The following is a 20,414-nucleotide window of genomic DNA, read 5'->3' on the forward strand; positions in this document are numbered from 1 at the left end:
GCAAAATTAACCTAATGTATCTGGAATTTGGTATGTCAATACATTCAAAACATAATTCTACAAAGACCTAATGCAGAAGGTGGCAAGGCATTACCTAACTTTCAAATTTATTACTGGGTGGCAAATATACACAATATAAAAAACCTGAAAATTGGCATAAATTAATGAATTTATACCAGACTCATCAGCAATGGAAATTAAATCTTGTTCTACTTCTTTATAGGCTGTGCTTTATACTCCAGTAACTTCTGTCAATATGCCAATAATCCAGTCATCCACCAATCACACAGAATATGGAATGAATGCAGGATGCTCTTCAAGGGAGAGAAGCTTTTATCTGTTGCTACCCTATACAATATGAATTAATTTTGTTAATACTATATTTTCTTTCGTAAATATATATGACTATTCACTAATCTACGGTGTATCATTTTTGAAGTAGCTATTCGGTTATTCATCTTTTCTCTTATCCTGACCCTTGACGAATAATTGAGGTTTTACTGTATTCCCATCCCAGGCAACAACAAGTATCCCAGCTAGTACTACACAAAGAAGACTAAGAAAGAAAAAGTCAAATTCAATTTGATTTAGTCAGGCTGAAATGATGCAAGTACATGTATGGTGAAAGAGAGCACACCCCATTTTTTACTTTGTTAATCAAACTCCATATGGCCAGCATGCAGGATTTGAACCCAAGACGCTGGGTGCATGAAGAAGAATTACTTACTAGGGATGCACTGATCCCACTTGTTGATTATTGTATCACTCACTAGATAATCTGTATCAGCTCTATCTAATGGCTTTTTGCAAGTACCAAATAAGTAACAGACCAGGATGTCAAGCAGCAGAAAATTTAAAAAGGGACTGGGTGTAAAATACAAGTAGCAAAACTTCCTGGAGCAGGAAATAAACCGTTAAGTGACTAGAATCTTCTAATCATACAAAAAAAGGAAAAGCATTTTGCAGTGGAAAAACTTAAGACACAAGGATAACAGATGTGCAAAGTAATTCCTGTTAAACACATTGTGCACGTATAGTGTCATATTTATTTATGTGACTAGCCTTTGCATTTTACTGGTTTACTCCAAGTATAAGTTTATTTCAACTTGATACACACATAGGCATTGTGAGTCTCTTACACGGACCATTTCATGGGCACACCAGGATACTGTTAGAATGGTGGAATGTTCTTTCACTGACGTTTTATTTTCTTCATTAGAATATGGGAACACAGAGAGGAAGAAGCCACGTGTTACTTCCACCCCAACAATAACTCTTCCCTTTCCTGTCAGGTACAAGACTAGAGCAATCATATACAAATCTAAAACTGGAATATACAGTATAATATATATATATACACAGTTAGGTCCATAAATATTTGGACAGAGACAACTTTTTTCTAATTTTGGTTCTGTACATTACCACAATGAATTTTAAATGAAACAACTCAGATGCAATTGAAGTGCAGACTTTCAGCTTTAATTCAGTGGGGTGAACAAAACGATTGCATAAAAATGTGAGGCAACTAAAGCATTTTTTTAACACTATCCCTTCATTTCAGGGGCTCAAAAGTAATTGGACAAATTAAATAACTGGAAATAAAATGTTCACTTCTAATACTTGGTTGAAAACCCTTTGCTAGGAATGACAGCCTGAAGTCTTGAACTCACGGACATCACCAGATGCTGGGTTTCCTCCTTTTTAATGCTCTGCCAGGCCTTTACTGCAGCGGCTTTCAGTTGCTGTTTGTTTGTGGGCCTTTCTGTCTGAAGTTTAGTCTTCAACAAGTGAAATGCATGCTCAATTGGTTTAAGATCAGGTGACTGACTTGGCCATTCAAGAATTTTCCACTTCTTTGCTTTAATAAACTCCTGTGTTGCTTTGGCTGTATGTTTTGGGTCATTGTCAATCTGTATCATGAAACGCCGCCCAATCAATTTGACTGCATTTAGCTGGATTTGAGCAGACAGTATGTCTCTGAACACCTCAGAATTCATTCGGCTGCTTCTGTCCTGTGTCACATCATCAATAAACACTAGTGTCCAAGTGCCACTGGCAGCCATGCACGCCCAAGCCATCACACTGCCTCCACCGTGTTTTACAGATGATGTGGTATGTTTTGGATAATGAGCTGTTTCAAGCCTTCTCCATACTTTTTTCTTGCCATCATTCTGGTAGAGGTTGATCTTGGTTTCATCTGTCCAAAGAATGTTTTTCCAGAACTATGCTGGCTTTTTTTAGATGTTCTTTAGCAAAGTCCAATCTAGCCTTTCTATTCTTGAGGCTTATGAGTGGCTTGCACCTTGCAGTGCACCCTCTGTATTTACTTTCATGCAGTCTTCTCTTTATGGTAGACTTGGATATCGATACGCCTACCCCCTGGAAAGTGTTGCTCACTTGGTTGGCTGTTGTGAAGGGGTTTCTCTTCACCATGGAAATGATTCTGCGATCATCCACCACTGTTGTCTTCCGTGGACGTCCAGGTCTTTTTGCGTTGCTGAGTTCACCAGTGCTTGCTTTCTTTCTCAGGACGTACCAAACTGTAGATTTTGCCACCCGTAATATTGTAGCAATTTCTTGGATGGGTTTTTTCTGTTTTCGCAGCTTAAGGATGGCTTCTTTCACCTGCATGGAGAGCTCCTTTGACCGCATGTTGTCTGTTCACAGCAAAATCTTCCACATGCAAGTGCCACACCTCAAATCAACTCCAGGCCTTTTATCTGCTTAATTGATAATGACATAATGACGGACTTGCCCACACCTGCCCATGAAATAGCCTTTGAGTCAATTGTCCAATTACTTTTGAGCCCCTGAAATGAAGGGATTGTGTTAAAAAAATGCTTTAGTTGCCTCACATTTTTATGCAATAGTTTTATTCACCCCACTGAATTAAAGCTGAAAGTCTGCACTTCAACTGCATCTGAGTTGTTTTCATTTAAAATTCATTGTGGTAATGTACAGAACCAAAATTAGAAAAAAGTTGTCTCTGTCCAAAAATTTATGGACCTAACTGTGTATTATATATATATATATAATATATATATATATACACATATAGTCCTGCGGTGGTTTGGCACCCTGCCCAGGATTGGTTTCCCTGCCTTGTGCCCTGTGGTTGGCTGGGATTGGCTCCAGCAGACCCCCCGTGACCCTGTGTTTGGATTCAGCGGGTTGGAAAATGGATGGATGGATGGATATATATATATATAAAAAACACGGGGCGGCACGGTGGCGCAGTGGGTAGCGCTGCTGCCTCGCAGTTGGGAGATCTGGGGACCTGGGTTCACTTCCCGGGTCCTCCCTGCGTGGAGTTTGCATGTTCTCCCCGTGTCTGCGTGGGTTTCCTCCGGGCGCTCCGGTTTCCTCCCACAGTCCAAAGACATGCTGGTTAGGTGGATTGGCGATTCTAAATTGGCCCTAGTGTGTGCTTAGTGTGTGGGTGTGTTTGTGTGTGTCCTGCGGTGGGTTGGCACCCTGCCCGGGATTGGTTCCTGCCTTGTGCCCTGTGTTGGCTGGGATTGGCTCCAGCGGACCCCCGTGACCCTGTGTTCGGATTCAGCGGGTTGGAGAATGGATGGATGGATGGATATAAAAAACACACAGTGGAACCTCGGTTCACGAACGTCTCAGTACACATACAAATCGGTTTACGACCAAAAAGTTCGCAAACTTTTGCTTCGGTTCACGACCACACACTCGGTATACGAACAAGCCAGTTTGCCTTTCGGTTTGTGTGTGCCGATGATTTCTGCACGTGTTGCATTCTTCTCGGTCAGACGTGCGTGCTTGCAAATGCGTGCATGCTTTCGCTTTGAACTCTTTGCGCTGTATTTCATTTCCCTTCCGGTTCGTACGCGCCGATTACTGTATTTAAGCACGTGTTCAGCCTCTCCCTGTTCATTGTTCTCAGTCAGACGTGCGTGCTTTACCTATGAACTCTTTGTGCTCTACAGTATTTCGTGTGCTTTTGCAGTTAACCATCGCTACTAAGCAAGTGAAGAGTGGTGAGAAGAAAGTTTTGCAGAAAATTGAAATCGAATTAAAGAAAGAAATTATTGAAAAGTATGAGCGTGGCATTCGTGTGATCTTGCTGCCGAGTACAAGAAGTCAAAATCTACGATTTCAGCTATTCTAAAGCAGAAAGAATCTATTAAAGCAGCTGATGTTGCAAAAGGAGTTACAGCGTTAACCAGAGGCCTCAAGTGCTGGAAGAGGTGGAAAAACTGTTGCTAGTGTGGCTGAATGAGAAGCAACTTGCAGGGGATAGCGTAAACGAGGCGATGTTATGCGAGAAAGCTAGGAAGATTCATGAAGATTTGCTGCAAAACTATCCTTCTACGAGTGGCGAAAGTGAGGAATTTAAAGCCAGTAGAGGATGGTTTGAAAAGTTTCACAAGAGAAGTGGCATTCATAGTGTGGTAAGGCATGGAGAGGCTGCTACTTCCGACGCTGAAGCTGCGAAACAATTCGTGAAAATTTTACAAAATTAGTGGAGAACGAAGGCTACATCCCGCAACAAGTCTTCAACTGTGACGAGACCGGATTGTTCTTCACCCAGTTCCTCCTCACTTCATGCCAGAACTCGACTCATGCAAGGTTGGTTTTCTTGGTGGTTTATGGTTAGTTTTTGTATTACGGATTTTTCAAATGTTCATTTTTCAGTTCGTAGCGTGAATTATTGCAATGTTACTTTTCTTGGTTGTTTATTAAATTTCTGATTTTTCAAATGTTCATTTTTTTCCCTGTGCTTAAAACTCATTAAAAAAAAGTTTACACAGCGATCGGGTTGTAAGGCTATTAGCGTGAACTCCTGCAATGTTACTTTCTTGGTGGTTTATGGTTGGTTTTTAAATAAAGTTCGGATTTGTTCAAATGTTCCTTTTTTTCCCCTGTGCTTAAAACTCATTTAAAAAGAGTGTTTACAGCGATCGGGTCATAAGGCTACAGTATAGTGTGAACTCTTGCAATGTTAGTTTTCTCTGTTGTTCAAGGTTTTCTCAGTATTGTTCAATGTTTTTACATTTAGTTTACTATTACGCTGTGCATTCTATGGTTTAATTAACTATATTTGTGCTAAAAATATATATATATTTACATACAGTTCCCTAAGGCGGTAAGGTTTATAAGAGTGTGGGAAGGGTTTATAAAGCCTTAAAATATATATAAATAATAAAATAAATATAAGGTCGCTACTTGTGGATTTTCACCTATCGCGGGGGGCTCTGGAACGTAACCCCCGTGATAGGTGAGGGATGACTGTATTTATGTGTGTGTATATATATTATATATATATATATATATTACACACTAATTTCACATTTGGAATAAAATTCACATTTCAAAACGTTTCACTTTGTTTTGTATAACTGCAGTCAATGCTCTGTTATTTGCTGGAGGACTGACCTGTGTACTGAAAGGTACTGAAAGGTGCATAACCAGGTTTGAGCTACAGCCAGGCATTACATGGGAATACACTCTAATGATGAAATGTGCACTGCATACTGGTGCTAATAAAAAATATTAAAATTAATAATTAATTAGCTAATCACAAAATCCCACTATGCCAAGTCACATTGCAGAGGAATTGACAACCGTTTCTTCCATTTTAAACCTAATACAGTATATGTACTGTATGCACAGATTTCCTCTTGCCCTGATTTTTGCACACATACCCAAACATTTTGGGTGTGCCACCTTTAACTCTCTTTCACTATGTTTTAGACTTACAGCTTTGACATCATTAACTGCGCTTCTACCTCCCATGCCATTATTTGAAGGCTTCACTGTCTGGAAATGGGCATTCATGTCAGGACCAGCTACCTAGGAGACTGGAGCTCATGGAAGCTCTATTTGAACCATAGCAGGAACATTACAGTATTTTTGATTGTTTTTCTTTTTGCATTTTTCTTGGATATTAAAGCGGGGTGTCCCTTGGAAATCCAATTCTTTATGTGCTTTGTTTGCTTTTGTTGACATTCTCCATGTTTAAAAAGTATGCATTGCAATTAGCCATAAACAATTCATAATCAACAACTAGCAATTTTTATTACATTACTTTGCTTGGAATCTGTTGTCTATGTATTTTAGTCACCACAAGCCTTTTTGGTCTCTGTTTTTAACTGCATGAAACTGTAACATGCTATTAAAATGTGTTTTTTATGTGCTCTCCTAGTATATTTAATTATATTTTCTTATTATATTCTATATATGTATTAATCTTTATCTTTGATGAGACAAGCAAACATTTAAAATGTTCCAACTTGCAAAACAGTTGACTTCCCCTGAATGTTCGCCTTGCATAAATTTTGAAACTTGTTTAAATTTGTAAAACCCTAAAGACACAGCAACTTCATGCTGAAATCTTAAAAACAAGATAATCAGCTTTACCACGACTAACCTTCAGCCTGTTTGCATTCTAAGGAAGGAATGAGCAGATTACAATTGCTTACAAACACTATTGAAGTCATTACACTTATTAGTGAGCTCAGAAAGTATTCCGACTGCTTCACTGCACACTTTATCGTTTTGTAGATTTTAATTTTAAATGGACTGCGATATATAGGGTCTGTGGCAAATGCACGTTAAAATAAGTTGACAATATGCTTGTTTTTTAAGGTGGGGCATATGTAGTGTGCATGAGCAGCTCCAGAGGTAGATGTGGGATTGAGCGATTCTGCACGCATGCTAACGTTCCCTCATTAGCGCTGGAGCCATGTTGGCCGCACCAGATTCCCATATGGTTTTAAAAGGGATCTGAGGCATGAGAAGTGAGGGAAAGGAAAGGAGCAGAACGGGTAAGGTAAGAGAAGAGTGAGAAGAGAACCAAGAAGACAAGAAACTGAGCCCCATGCAAGGAGCAAATGGCCAGATGGAAGAGGGGTCACTCAGCCCAGCACACAAAGGAGCACGACAGACCAAGTGGTCTTAGAGGCTCTCATTAAAGCCCAATTGACTGTGTCTTGGAAAGAGTGAGGTCAACACAGCACCCTGCAAATGCAGAGGGACTGGCAGCAAGGATCTAAGCTGGATTTAAGGGTTGTACATGCTGGTTGGTGGACATCTCCTCATGCTGAGAAATCCAGAAAGGGTAAGCCATTGAGATGTCAGTTTTACAGAGAAGTACTGAGGCTCGTGGTTTTAAAAGAAGGATAATTTTTACCTTTGATTTTTAACCTAATATTTTTTGGATTTATTGTATATTTTAACCTCCACTTTGCTCATCATTTTATGTTTTTCTTTGTAAATAATGGCACAAAGTAATCTAATCAGAATGTTGGAAGAGGTGGCTGGTGTAAAGACATCTCCAAGTTAATAACAGACAGTTTGACATCTCCTAGGAAATCTTACAAGGGGAGAGCAACATGGTGGTAGGGTCACAGCATCTCAACAAAACAACACAATTCACATAATGTTGCAGAAGTGAAAAGCACTACGGCAAAGATATAAAGGTATGGAGGGAGGATACAAGACTTCCAAATTACCAGGTGGCAAAGAGTGCAAAACTAGTCTCTTGGGTACATTTATATGTTTTGTGTGTGTGTGGGTTTATCTCTGTGGAGACCTTTTGACCTTTTCTTTGAAATTTATAGTTTTTTCAATAAATGGACTAATACTTGGGCGGCACGGTGGCGCAGTGGGTAGCGCTGCTGCCTCGCAGTTGGGACACCTGGGGACCCGGGTTCGCTTCCCGGGTCCTCCCTGCGTGGAGTTTGCATGTTCTCCCCATGTGTCTGCGTGGGTTTCCTCCGGGTGCTCCGGTTTCCTCCCACAGTCCAAAGACATGCAAGTTAGGTAGATTGGCGATTCTAAATTGGCCCTAGTGTGTGCTTGGTGTGTGGGTGTGTTTGTGTGTGTCCTGTGGTGGGCTGGCACCCTGCCCGGGATTGGTTCCTGCCTTGTGCCCTGTGTTGGCTGGGATTGGCTCCAGCAGACCCCCGTGAACCTGTGTTCGGATTCAGCGGGTTGGAAAATGGATGGATGGATGGACTAATACTTATATATTCATGAAGGAGAGAATTAACAGAATACATGCAGCTTATTTAATAATTCACAGTCAAAGCCTGTTTCAAAGATTTGTTGTGAGCTGAGGCAAGTACTCTTATTTTCCATTATGGATAAGAGTAGTGCTAGTTCACAAGAACGTTTCTGGTATCACTCATTTACACTTGTAAGGCTGATACCTGAGGTCAGGCTATTAAACCCTTGCAAGGAAATCATAAGTTTTGTTGTGGCCAACCATTCAATAACAGTGGGTTGAATGCTGATATAGTATATCCATTTGGCTACTAACTGAAGATAAAAAAGTACCACTCAAGCCTGGCATGATTTAAGAGCCACACTTGATTTGTGTTGGTGTGTTTCATGGATCTAGATTTCAAAATTTCAACCTGCCATCTAGTTATTATCCATGTAGAGTATGCACATTCTCCTCCTGTCTTTGTAGGTTTTCCTTCAGTATACACCCCAAAGACATGTGTGTTAAGTTAACGGGCAACTCTAAATTAGCTGCAGTGTGTTAGATTCTTGCATTGTGCCTAATGCAGTCATGATTGGCTTTGCTCAACTGGAAATATATCAAAAGGGCAAGGTGAATATTTTATGTTGGAAAATTCTTCATAAAAATGTAATATAATAAACAAAAGATACAGTAGTACCAATAAATGAACATATCAGAACTTAAGGACTCAAACTTAAGTTTGTATTGCTCTAATGGACATCTCAGGACACCTAAAATAGAAGCTCCACAACCTGGAATGAGAGATAACAGTTTAGAATTGTCATTTGAGAATTTCTTTCTTGCAGTGGAATGATGAATATAATTTTTAGAACATCCTTTCATTCAGCTCAAAGAGATTAACACTTTTTTCTGTGACAGTGTCAGGATCATTTTCATCCAGCCATGATGTGTTACTATCAGGCATAATCCCAAGCTATGCCAGTTCTCTACAGTATTAATACTGGTTGAGTGAAAAATTTATTTCAAAAGCTGTTGCTTCCATTTATCAAATTTACGTTTCTGTTATTTCGCTAAACATTAAAGGAACTGGTCGGCACGGTGGCGCAGTGGGTAGCGTTGCTGCCTTGCAGATAGGAGACCCAGGTTCGCTTCCTGGGTCCTCCCTGCGTGGAGTTTGCATGTTCTCCTCGTGTCTGACAGGGTTTCCTCTGGGTACTTCAGTTTCCTCCCACAGTCCAAAGACATGCAGGTTAGGTGCATTGGTGATTCTAAATTGTCCCTGGTGTGTGTTTGGTGTGTGGGTGTGTGCATGCCCTGCGGTGGGCTGGCGCACTGCCCGGGATTTGTTTCCCGCCTTGCGCCCTGTGTTGGCTGGGTTTGGCTCCAGCGGACCCCCGTGGCCCTGTAGTTAGGATATAGCGGGTTGGATAATGGATGGATGGATTAAAGGAACTATTTCCATGTGGTATGATTTGTTCACTTTTAATTTATTGTATGTTTCCTTGTACAGAGTGATGCAATCTTGTACTTTTTTAGGGTTTTCTCTTGCTCAGGAATCCAATTACATTGCTATTTTTTATTCTATGCATGCTTTTGTTTTGTAAATATTTTGGGCCGTTTTCACCTCTGTTTTGTCTATTATGGGTGCTGCTATTTTGTTTAGACATTGTTAGAAACACACTCCGCAGTATTTACAGGGTGTGTCCTCAGAAGTCATGACCCTAACATCATAACATGACCAGTTAAAATGTCAGCAGTTGATGTGGTTCCCTATCTATGTTTGTGGATAAAAACCTTTGTTGTCAAATGTGTTTTTCTCTTTCAAAACCCTTCTTTTTTCAAGTTTTCCTAGTTCTCGAAATTGAATACATTTTTTGACCATGATTTGAGTTTCTTGTTTTGGTGAAAGTTAGTTTTAATGTTCCAGTTTTCAACCTATTTTTTGTTTTTGACAACATATGTCTTTTCCACAGATCCTTCTCTAAAATCCTTGCTGTGTACATCTAAGCATAACAGCAACTCATTTTTACACAAAACAGTTTTTTTATTTCAGCTGAAGCTTTTTCCCACCAATGTTCCTTTTATCTTTGAAATCTGATAAACCAACAGACATTATTCTGTTAAATAATGGCAGTCTGATGAAAATTTCAGTACTGTACTGCACAATATTGTTTAACCACTTGAAAAGGTCAAATATTACCATATTGAAAAAATTCAGCTATTTTCTCTAGACAAATTCTCTAATAAATCCAGTAATTGTTACAATACAGTCAGTGGATATTCAGTATTGAGAGATGTTGTTACCTTTGAGGGATATAGAACATATGCTGAGGAGGTGGTTTATATAACACTCCACCATAGACAGGCCAAAGTCCACTAAGTATTCGAAATAATGAGCTTTTTCCACAGCCATTTGGACCAGTTATTAAGAGATGCATTTTTTCTTCCACCTAATAATACAGAAATTATGTTAGAATGGCAACAGCTATATTTTTGACAAAACAATTAAGAAATGAGTTTGTAACAATGAATTATTTTCTGTAAAGCACAAGAAGAACCAATGAAAAACCTCATGAATCATTAACTTTTGTCCAGTTTCCCACTTTGTTAGGTTTGTTACATGAATTTGGCTTTTGCCTAGCTATTTTCTATTTTTGTGCTATAATTTGTCCGTTGTTGACTAGCTCTTCTAGTTTTTGTCTATTACTGTGTATTTCAGAAATTTGGTTTTTATGCTCTCCAGTTTCCCTTCTCATTATTATGTATCAGCATTTATTAAACACCACAAGTCACTTTTGTCTTGTTTTCTAACAAGGTGACCCTGTGAATTAAACATGGATCCCATCTGAAGGGGAAAAAGTATCTAGGAGGATGAAGACAAAATGCAATATGAAATCGTCTTATGGTGGCTTGACAATTATAATGCATATGGAATGCTTGTTAATTACTCACCTTAAAATTCAAACTGGATACTACCATATCTCCATTTGGAGTGATGACAGGCACATTTTCACATATTATTCCGTTATCCACATCAATAACTTTTCCTATATGTATATATATATATATATAAAAGAGTTGTATTATTATTGTGTTAACACCCTGAATGCCAATGAAATTATGCTTTTAAAGAGGATTTCTGTAACTGCCTAAAATGCAACATCACTAGATAAAATGCAAATTATACAAAATAATAACTTTCTTATTAAGATTATCTTATTTCCACAATTTTTATATTTAGAGTTTCATTAGTCAGAAGCAAAAATCTGCCAAGAACATGTAAGCTATTAAATTTACCACAGCAATGATACATTTCTGAAGGTTAAAAGTCAAGGTGTTTGCCAGAATAGAGTGCTTAGGGTTATTGCCTAAAATAACTTATATTTTTCATTTACTGTGTATAGGAAAATTAATATTTTGAGATAATAGAAAACTGAAACTCTTAGTCCAAGCTTTGACACCAGAAGCACTAGGTTAAAAGTAATGTGTTGCATGACAGCTGCTACATACATGCTGCAAATCAGGCTTCAAAAACACATTAATCATAAATATATTCCATAAAAAAATTTTGGTTAAATATAAAATTCATCATACATTTAAATAAGAAAATAGATTACCTGTTCTCTAAATGAAAAATAAAAGCATGGCCATCAACATAAATCAAAACATTGTTTATTCTGGTTAAATGCATATGACATATGCAAATATTAAACTAGACAACTAATGGTGTATAATAATAAATTTGCTTGAAAATATACAGCATAAAATAGTTTAAATAAAATTTACATTTTTAAATTGCAAAAAGAAAATCCAATTTTTTCTATTTACAAGACAGCTGAAGAAAGTGGAGTCTACAAACAATAGACTAATAAAATAAATATATCTTTGCAAACAGAAAAAAAAAACGGCTAAAAAGAGTGCAAAGAGAAAAAAACTACTAAAAAAAGTGACATGATTCATAGCTACCTTTGATCTCAAGGGGGCCATCAATGTGCATTTCAGGTCTAGTAATGTTTTTGTTATCAGAAGCAGCTACCTGGGTGACAGCAGAACGCTTGTAAAGTCCTTTTTGAACTTCATCAAATACCACAAACATATTGTGTACTCGTGCTGTATATCCTGCCAGTTCAGTTACCTATCAAAAAAAAAAAAGTCACACAGATGACACTTGCAGATATATTAATATTCTAATAAAATCCAAATTGACCTATTTTTCTGAACTATATTTTAAGTCTTTCTAAATTCAAAAGTAACATTAGGTTATATACATTGTGTCTGTAAAGAAAGGTATGCTTAATTTACTTAAAATAAAAGTATTTAAATGAGACATAACAACGAAATATAATTTCCAGACTTCTAAAGAAAACTGTTCTGCCTTATATTTCCTAAGTGTCTGAAATTATAAGATTCATTTTTGAAACTACTCTGTTTTCTGACTCCATAAAAGTAACTCCATACTAGCATGAAATAAGATATAAAAGAAAAAAAAAAAAAAAGTTTTTATTTGATATTTAAAATTAAATTAAGGCAAATAATACTGTATATATTTTTTGTATTTTTCAAAATCTCTCAAAATGTAAGTGTATTTGTGCATGTTTGTGTTTATGTATGGTAGTTAAACCCATAATAATTTATAATTAATTCATTACATTTATATAGCGCTTTTCTCAGTACTCAAAGCGCTATCCACACAGGGAGGAACCAGGAAGCGAACCCAGAATCTTCCACAGTCTCCTTACTGCAAAGCAGCAGCACTACCATTGCGCCACCTGTGAGGACACTGGATAAATCTCAGTTTTCAGCCTGTGATCAAAAACAATCCCTTGGCTATTAAGACAGTATAACAAGAAGCAGCCAAACAGCAGTGATACAGCAAAAACGGAGCACGTAACCACTAGCAAGCAATTAAAGGACTGCAAGGGTCAAAAGTGGCCTCCCCATGCTGCCACAAAAATTAATTTAAAAGAGAGACATGCATCGTGACCAAGAAAGGTTAGACAGGAGAGGTACCGAGTCTGAAGAAGTTTGAACAGCACTGAAGTACACATTATTACGCTAGTACAGGAGTTGTTGCATTCAATCCTGGAGGGCCAATTGATTAATTAGGGCCAGTCCTTCCTGATTTTGAAACTTGTTGATAATTTTATGGCTTGCTAGTGCTTTGATTCTGGGATATGAAGATCTTACAAGGTAGAGTTCTCTTTTCTGAGAATATTATTCAAATGAATTGTGAAACAAAGTAAAGTAGTAATTGTCAGCACTTCACTTTTGTTCTCCTCAGTTTCTTTAAATATTCTATAAATATTTTATTAAAAAAGATATTTCATGGTGAGCACACACAGCTACAAATGGTACCAAGTTAGATCAGTTTTTCTCTAATTCAGTCTGGGGGCTCATTGTAGCTGCAAGTTTTGTTCCAATAATTTTACCTCAAACTGATCTGTGTGAAATGTATAGAAATCTCAGGAAATTTAGAAATATTTGTATTTAAGTTCCAAGCTTTAAATGTTTGTCTTTGCTGTTTTACTTTTAATTCAACTATTTTATATGGAGTCTGTTAGATTCTAATTAAGGAAGCAATGATAATTCAGAAGCAGCAGAAGAGACACCTACACAATCTATACTAAAAGACTGCAGCTATTTTCATCTACTATTTCAGAAAGAGATTAGAAAATCTTGGATCTCAAAAAGAATCCTATTTTTCTACAGCATGATTTCACACCAGCAGATTTCCTAAAGCCACATACTCCCAGGTAGGTTGACTTAGATTTACACTCACTCACAGCAAACCTTAAAAGCTGAGCACTGAGCAGCTGATCAGCCATGCAGGGAAACAGAGGGCAACAACCTTCATGCCAGCAGAGCAAGAGGTCCTAGTGGTCATACAGAGAAGATTATTGGTATACCTTTCAAAAAACATGTAATAAAGGAGTAACAGCTGCCAAGGAAAGGATGGCAAAGTGAATGGGTAAAGTTAATCAGTAAAATCCATGAAAACTTTGTATTGTAAATTATTGTATTGGGCAAAGTGTATACTTACCTCACTTGGAATGTTATATGCACTCAAGTAAGCACTGCATTCAGCTATTGAACTATAAATGAAGTCAAAAAGTGAAATCCCCTTAATGTTAAGTGTACTGCACGCTTTGAGTTGCGCTAGTTGTTACTGTGAGAGATAGCGAACATTATCCTGCCTGCATTGAACTCTGTAATTACATGCCAGGTTAATTACTTTCACATACAAATCTGCAACAAAAGACTTGGAACAGAACCCCATTCTTTGCAGGATAACTTCCCCTGCTCAAACACATAAGTAATGCACAGATCTTGGTAATGTACATGGCATCACATATTATTTTAAGAAATGGGAAGAAGATACATTAATTTTTGTACCGTTTGACATACATACTCGGGCTACTGTCTGAACACGCGCACCGATCCTGTGAAATGTTTGCTTGTTCATGTAGCTGTAATGATATTTGAATATTCTGCATAGCAACTACTGTGATTGACAGTGAAATATTATATAATATATATATATTGTGACAGATTGAGGTTTTGTCCACCTCTTGAACCCTCAGGTACCACTCTGAACACCAGGTAAAAGTATAAATTTTCTTTATTTTATAAGAATACCGTGCACAAAGCACTCTCCACACCACACTCATAAACACAATAATTCTCTCACTAACCAATCCTCCTCGCCCAGACACTTTGCCACCCTACCTCCCAGCTCAGCTCAGTGTACTGGGCTTCCCACAGTCCTTTTATATCCCCTGACCCGGAAATGGTTCCTGGCAAAACCCACAAGTCCGTTTCCTTCCGGGTCAGGGTAAACAGTCCTCTTCTTCACCCCGGGAGTACATTGTTTCTTCCGGTCACGTGACTGTGACGCACTCCCGGGTTATAGGGCACGCAAGAGCCCACTAGCCCCCCTACAGCGACTCCTGGTGGCCCCCAAGGTATCCAGCAGGGCTGTGTATATAAACTACAAAGTCCATGAGGCCCTGCTGGCATTCGGGGCACCATCATGCTGTCCAGAGGGCTCCTCCTAGCAGCCTGGGGGGTGGCGACCGGAGTCCATAGCCGGTCGTCCATCACAGTTCCCCCCCCCCTTAGCGACGACAACTGGGGCGGAGCGTCGATCCCCGAGAGGGACGTCCTCCTCCAGGAGAACGCGTCATCCGGACCTTGGCTACGTTGTCTAGATCCCTCGGCGAACCTTGGGGGAACGGTGTATCTTCTTTCCCACCGCTCCCCTGTCCTCCGGGGACAACTTCGCCACACGTGGCCCGGTTGCCGACAGTTGTAACACTGACAATGTCCTCCTGGTTGTCCCCCTCTGCGAGGCCAGAAACATTTTGGGAAATCCGTCAATGTCTGCTCTGCCAAGGAGGGTTTTACGGCCGCTTTACTGCTCTCAGCCCTTCTCTCTGTCTTGTCAGGAGACCTGTGTTTCAGCTTGTGGATCTCCTGCTTACTCTGGGACTTGTGCACAGCGTGAGGCTCTCTATGGAGAAGAAAGAGCCTCTTTGTTGTTTGCACTCCCGTTGTCCTATGCATTATAGGAGGCGGCGTCATTAATACCACCTCGCCCCGGGTAACAGCACTTCCTCCGCCCCTCCAGTAACGAGCGACAACTCCCTCTTCACGCGGGTCGGGGTCTCGAGGTCCGTATCGCTCCGGGAAGCTGCCTCGTACCGCTGTCCCGGTTCGATCGGACCTTCACCCGTCCACTCAGTCATCATGCCACGCTCAAGTGTCGGGTTCACAGTGCTTTGGCAGCCGCTACTTATTAAACGCGGTGCCGAATCACACTGTGTCCCCTTATGATATACGAAACGGGCAGGACTCACCTGTATTCCCGCATCGATCAGAGGAGCTTCTCGTCCCAGTCACCATAGGAATTCCTGCAGTCCTTTTAGTGGCGCCTCGACTGTAGCTCCCAGCTCCTCCACATGCTCCTTCAACTCCTTTAGTCCCTGGAAGAAGATATATAGGGGCTCGAGATATTTCTCGAGCTCCTGTAAGTTTACAAAGTTAGTTATTTCGGCCGGAGGCAAGGTTACTTCCTTGTTTTCCTCATCCTCCGGCCAGGAGCCAATGAGCCCGTCCGCTCCTGGCACGTGCTCTGCTGGGCTTCGCGGAGGCTCTTGGGAATTTGAGTCCCGCATTTTAGATGGCCTGGGTACTGCTATCGGCCGAGAGCCAATGGGCACGTCCGTTGTCGGCACGTGCTCTGCTGGGCTTCGCGGAGGCTTCTGGGAAATGGAGTCCGAAGAGGAACGGGTAGCCTCCCGCGGCTGGCTGCGGTCTGCCTTTTTAACTTTGTCAGCAGACCGTACAGTCACTTCCCGCCCCTCTTTACCTTGATTTGAAGCTGGCGCTGCATCGCTCGCCGCCCCCTTCCCCTTCAGGGAGCTCCGACTTGTCGGGGAAGCACTGACCTCACTGAAGGCTTGAAACTGACCTTCTTCCTGGTCGCCGTCGCGCGAGGTCATGTGGACTTTGTCCTCGAATGGGCTTGTAGATGGACGACTCCTAGCCTGGCCTGCCTTCTGGGTAACGCGGCCATCTTGTCAAGGTATGAGGAAGGCATCCGACGCACCGTCTGCTTTATGGAGGCATGCCTCTGTAAAACATGAGTAAAAAGTACCCGAAACTTCGGGCGTTTTCCCAGTACATACCTCCAACCGTGGTAGCGGTGTCTCTAATCCGTGTAGGGATTTCGGTGCGGCCGGCGGCTGACAGCAACCCTGCTGTTGCGCCCTTCGGGCTTGTTCAGCTTTTATCGGCTCTCGGTCCTCCTCACACCCAGTCAGGTAAGTCCAGGTTAATTCGGCGTCCGTCATGGTCTTCACCCAGTCAGGACTGCCCTTCTTTTTTCCAGATTTCTTCCCCATTATGGTCTGCTGTAAAGGACGGTTCACAGCTGCAGCGCTCTTGGTCGTGGGTGGGATTTTCACCTCCGCGGTTTCAAGAGGGACCTTCTTAGGGTTCTGTCCACAGTAAAATTTATTTAAATCCAGGTCCTCTGCCAAACCCGACGGCCAGAGAATCCTGCCGACTACGCCAACTGTGACAGATTGAGGCTTTGTCCACCTCTTGAACACTCAGGTACCACTCTGAACACCAGGTAAAAGTATAAATATTCTTTATTTTATAAGAATACCATGCACAAAGGACTCTCCACACCACACTCATAAACACAATAATTCTCTCACTAACCAATCCTCCTCGCCCAGACACTTTGCCACCCTACCTCCCAGCTCAGCTCAGTGTACTGGGCTTCCCACAGTCCTTTTATATCCCCTGACCCGGAAATGGTTCCTGGCAAAACCCACAAGTCCGTTTCCTTCCGGGTCAGGGTAAACAGTCCTCTTCTTCACCCCGGGAGTACATCGTTTCTTCCGGTCACATGACTGTGACGCACTCCCGGGTTATAGGGCACGCAAGAGCCCACTAGCCCCCCTACAGCGACTCCTGGTGGCCCCCAAGGTATCCAGCAGGGCTGTGTATATAAACTACAAAGTCCATGAGGCCCTGCTAGCATTCGGGGCACCATCATGCTGTCCGGAGGGCTCCTCCTAGCGGCCTGGGGGTGGCGACCGGAGTCCATAGCCGGTCATCCATCACAATATATATCTATAATAATAAAAGGCAAAGCCCTCACTGACTGACTCACTCACTCACTGACTGACTCACTCATCACTAATTCTCCAACTTCCCGTGTAGGTGGAACGCTGAAATTTGGCAGGCTCATTCCTTACAGCTTACTTACAAAAGTTAGGCAGGTTTCATTTCGAAATTCAAAGCGTAATGGTCATAACTGGAACATATTTTTTGTCCATACACTGTAATGGAGGAGGCGGAGTCACGTATCGCGTCATCACGCCTCCTACGTAATCACGTGAACTAAAAACAAGGAAGACATTTACAGCACGAGTCACACGCGGGAACGAAGGTAAATGACGTTAATTTTTGACTGTCTTTTAATACTGTGTGAGCATACATATTAACACATGTGCAATTAAACATGTGCATTTACGGGGTGATTTCTCAGGCTTAAAAGCTCACCTTTTATCAAACGCGGGAAGAAAGGTAACTGACGTTGTTCACTGTCTTTTAATACTGTGTAACCATACATATTAACACATGTCCAATTAAACGTGTGCATTTACGGGGGTGATTTCTCAGGCTTAAAAGCTCGCCTTTTACTAAAAAGGTAAATGCAAAACTATTTTCAATCAGTTTATTGAAACGCTCCCGTTAAGGATTGCAATAACATATTCGCGAGATAAAACAACGAAGTAGGGGGAAATGGAGGAACAGCCGCAAACAGCGAAGAGCAAAAAATTAATTAAACAATTGAGAACGGAGCGAGTTAAGCATACAAGCATGTTCATAAGGGAAACAAAGCACGGTGTAAAACGTAAGTTTAAATTAAGTTTATAGAAACGCTCCCGCTGCGGATTGCAATAACATATTCGCGAGATAAAAGTTTAATGAGAAGACACGAGGTATAAACGAAGCACACGCCGTGGCGCAACGTTAGGGGCAACAGTTTCAACCATTCTATTATCTGCTTCTCGCAACTGAAAGACGGCACATGGCGGATGTTAGCCGACTTGCTGACCGCAACGTTAGGGGCTTCAACTATGGCGCTGACGCAACATCTCAGTGCCAACACTTTGCAGACTGTACTTAAAAGACACGCCCTCCTCACTGGACAGTTAAAAACACAATCAAACTAACGATGACATCAAGTATTACCCAATCAAAAGTAGGAAAGGAGGCATCTTCATAAAATGCGTGTGGGATCATTTGCATGAGACGCTGCTTTAAAAAAAAAAATGATAAAAAAAATACGGGATAAATCCCGTCCAGTATTGATCAAAACGGGACGCGCAATTTCATTCTCAAACGCGGCACAATTCCGTATTTTAAAGGACGGGTGGCAACCCTACAGTGCCAGGTAACCACCCATACAATCAGATTGTGATTCAGACTAGGAATGCAATGAATGTAATTACCCCCGATCTACATACAAGGCGAAAGTCTTGCAACATTCAAAGATGATGGTTTGGGATAATTAGTACTTATTAAGTACAACATTGAACATAAAAGAGCTTATGAAGCCTTGAAACGAAAAAAGCAAGATCTCAGAGATCGTAAAAAAAAAAAAGGAGGTAATGTCGTTTTACTTGCTGTAGATTTTAGTCAAACATTACCAGTTATTCCACGAGGGAGACCAGCAGATGAACTCAACGCGTGTTTAAAATCCATGCTTCTCCCACGGTCGGTTATATGTCGCGTGTTCTCGGGTAGGTACACCAAAAAATGTATACATTTAAGCATGTAATGGGCAAAGAAAAAATGAGGTATACCCGAAGGCACTGCAGTAGTACTCAATGTAACTTTACTTCTTAAATGTTAATGTTTTACTGTTTAATCATTTATACGCTTCTTATATATTGTTCAAATTCTTTTATCAAAATACCAGTGACAGCGCAATGCACGATAACATGGAGTGAATACACCATACGCATCTGCCCACGGCCGCCCTGGTGTGCGCAGATAGGAGTTGATTCTAAAATAAAATAAACATAAAAAGAGTAATACATTCATCACCCATAAAGCGGATAGCAGACGTGACGTATTATATGTGTACCACATTTCAAGTCAATACGTGAAACGGTTTGCAAGCTACATGTGATTTAAAATCCTGGACAGACCAACGAAAAGCCACGGTAGCAAATTATACAAGAAGATTTTACTGTTTAATAATTTATATTTATATGAAATGTGCTTCTTATATATTACTTCATATTCTCATATGATAATGATGTTAATGTTGTTTATATTGATTTCTATGTTATTGTAAGTGCATCTATGTGTGTATATGTATGTATGTGTATATATATATATATATATATATATATATATATATATATATATAAATAAAAAATATATGTGTATATGTATATATAATATATCTGTATATGTGTGTATATGTGTGTGTATATGTGTATATGTTATATATATATGACAGCAAACACTCATAACAATGACAACACAATTACATTGACAATCAATGTTACGTTATTTTTAAAATGTTTCCTTTACTTTTTCATAACCTCTTTAACACACTACTTCTCCGCTGCGAAGCGCGGGTATTTTGCTAGTATATATATATATACATATATACATATACACACACACACACAGACACACACACATATAGAACTACATGAGTACGCAAGTTAGCTAATGTGGATCACAGGCTGTTGCGTGTGGGTTGTGAGTTGCTATGGTTTATAATGATAATGGTTCGTGAGATGGATCATGCTTGATACCATTGCTCTGATGTTCATGTTCAGTTCACCGGGGGGCATCCCCGATATTATGATTGTGGTTGAATAACCAAGGGAGAGCACTCTGAACATCGCACTTGAAC

The 20,414-nt window shown here is 40.3% G+C and overlaps 1 protein-coding gene across 1 annotated transcript in view; it reads right to left on the reverse strand.

Moving 5' to 3' along the window:
- The window catches only part of LOC114659708 (ATP-binding cassette sub-family D member 2-like), a 135,263-nt gene that overhangs the window by 42,632 nt on the left and 72,217 nt on the right, over positions 1–20,414 (reverse strand). The window contains exons 4-6 of the mRNA XM_028812331.2: positions 11,924–12,092; positions 10,910–11,004; positions 10,262–10,407 (exon numbers count right to left, since the gene is read on the reverse strand). Of these exons, the coding sequence (XP_028668164.2) occupies positions 10,262–10,407; positions 10,910–11,004; positions 11,924–12,092 (410 nt within the window). The remainder of the gene's footprint in view (positions 1–10,261; positions 10,408–10,909; positions 11,005–11,923; positions 12,093–20,414) is intronic.

Source organism: Erpetoichthys calabaricus, chromosome 1 (genome assembly GCF_900747795.2).
Source record: "Erpetoichthys calabaricus chromosome 1, fErpCal1.3, whole genome shotgun sequence".
Lineage (NCBI taxonomy): Eukaryota > Metazoa > Chordata > Cladistia > Polypteriformes > Polypteridae > Erpetoichthys > Erpetoichthys calabaricus.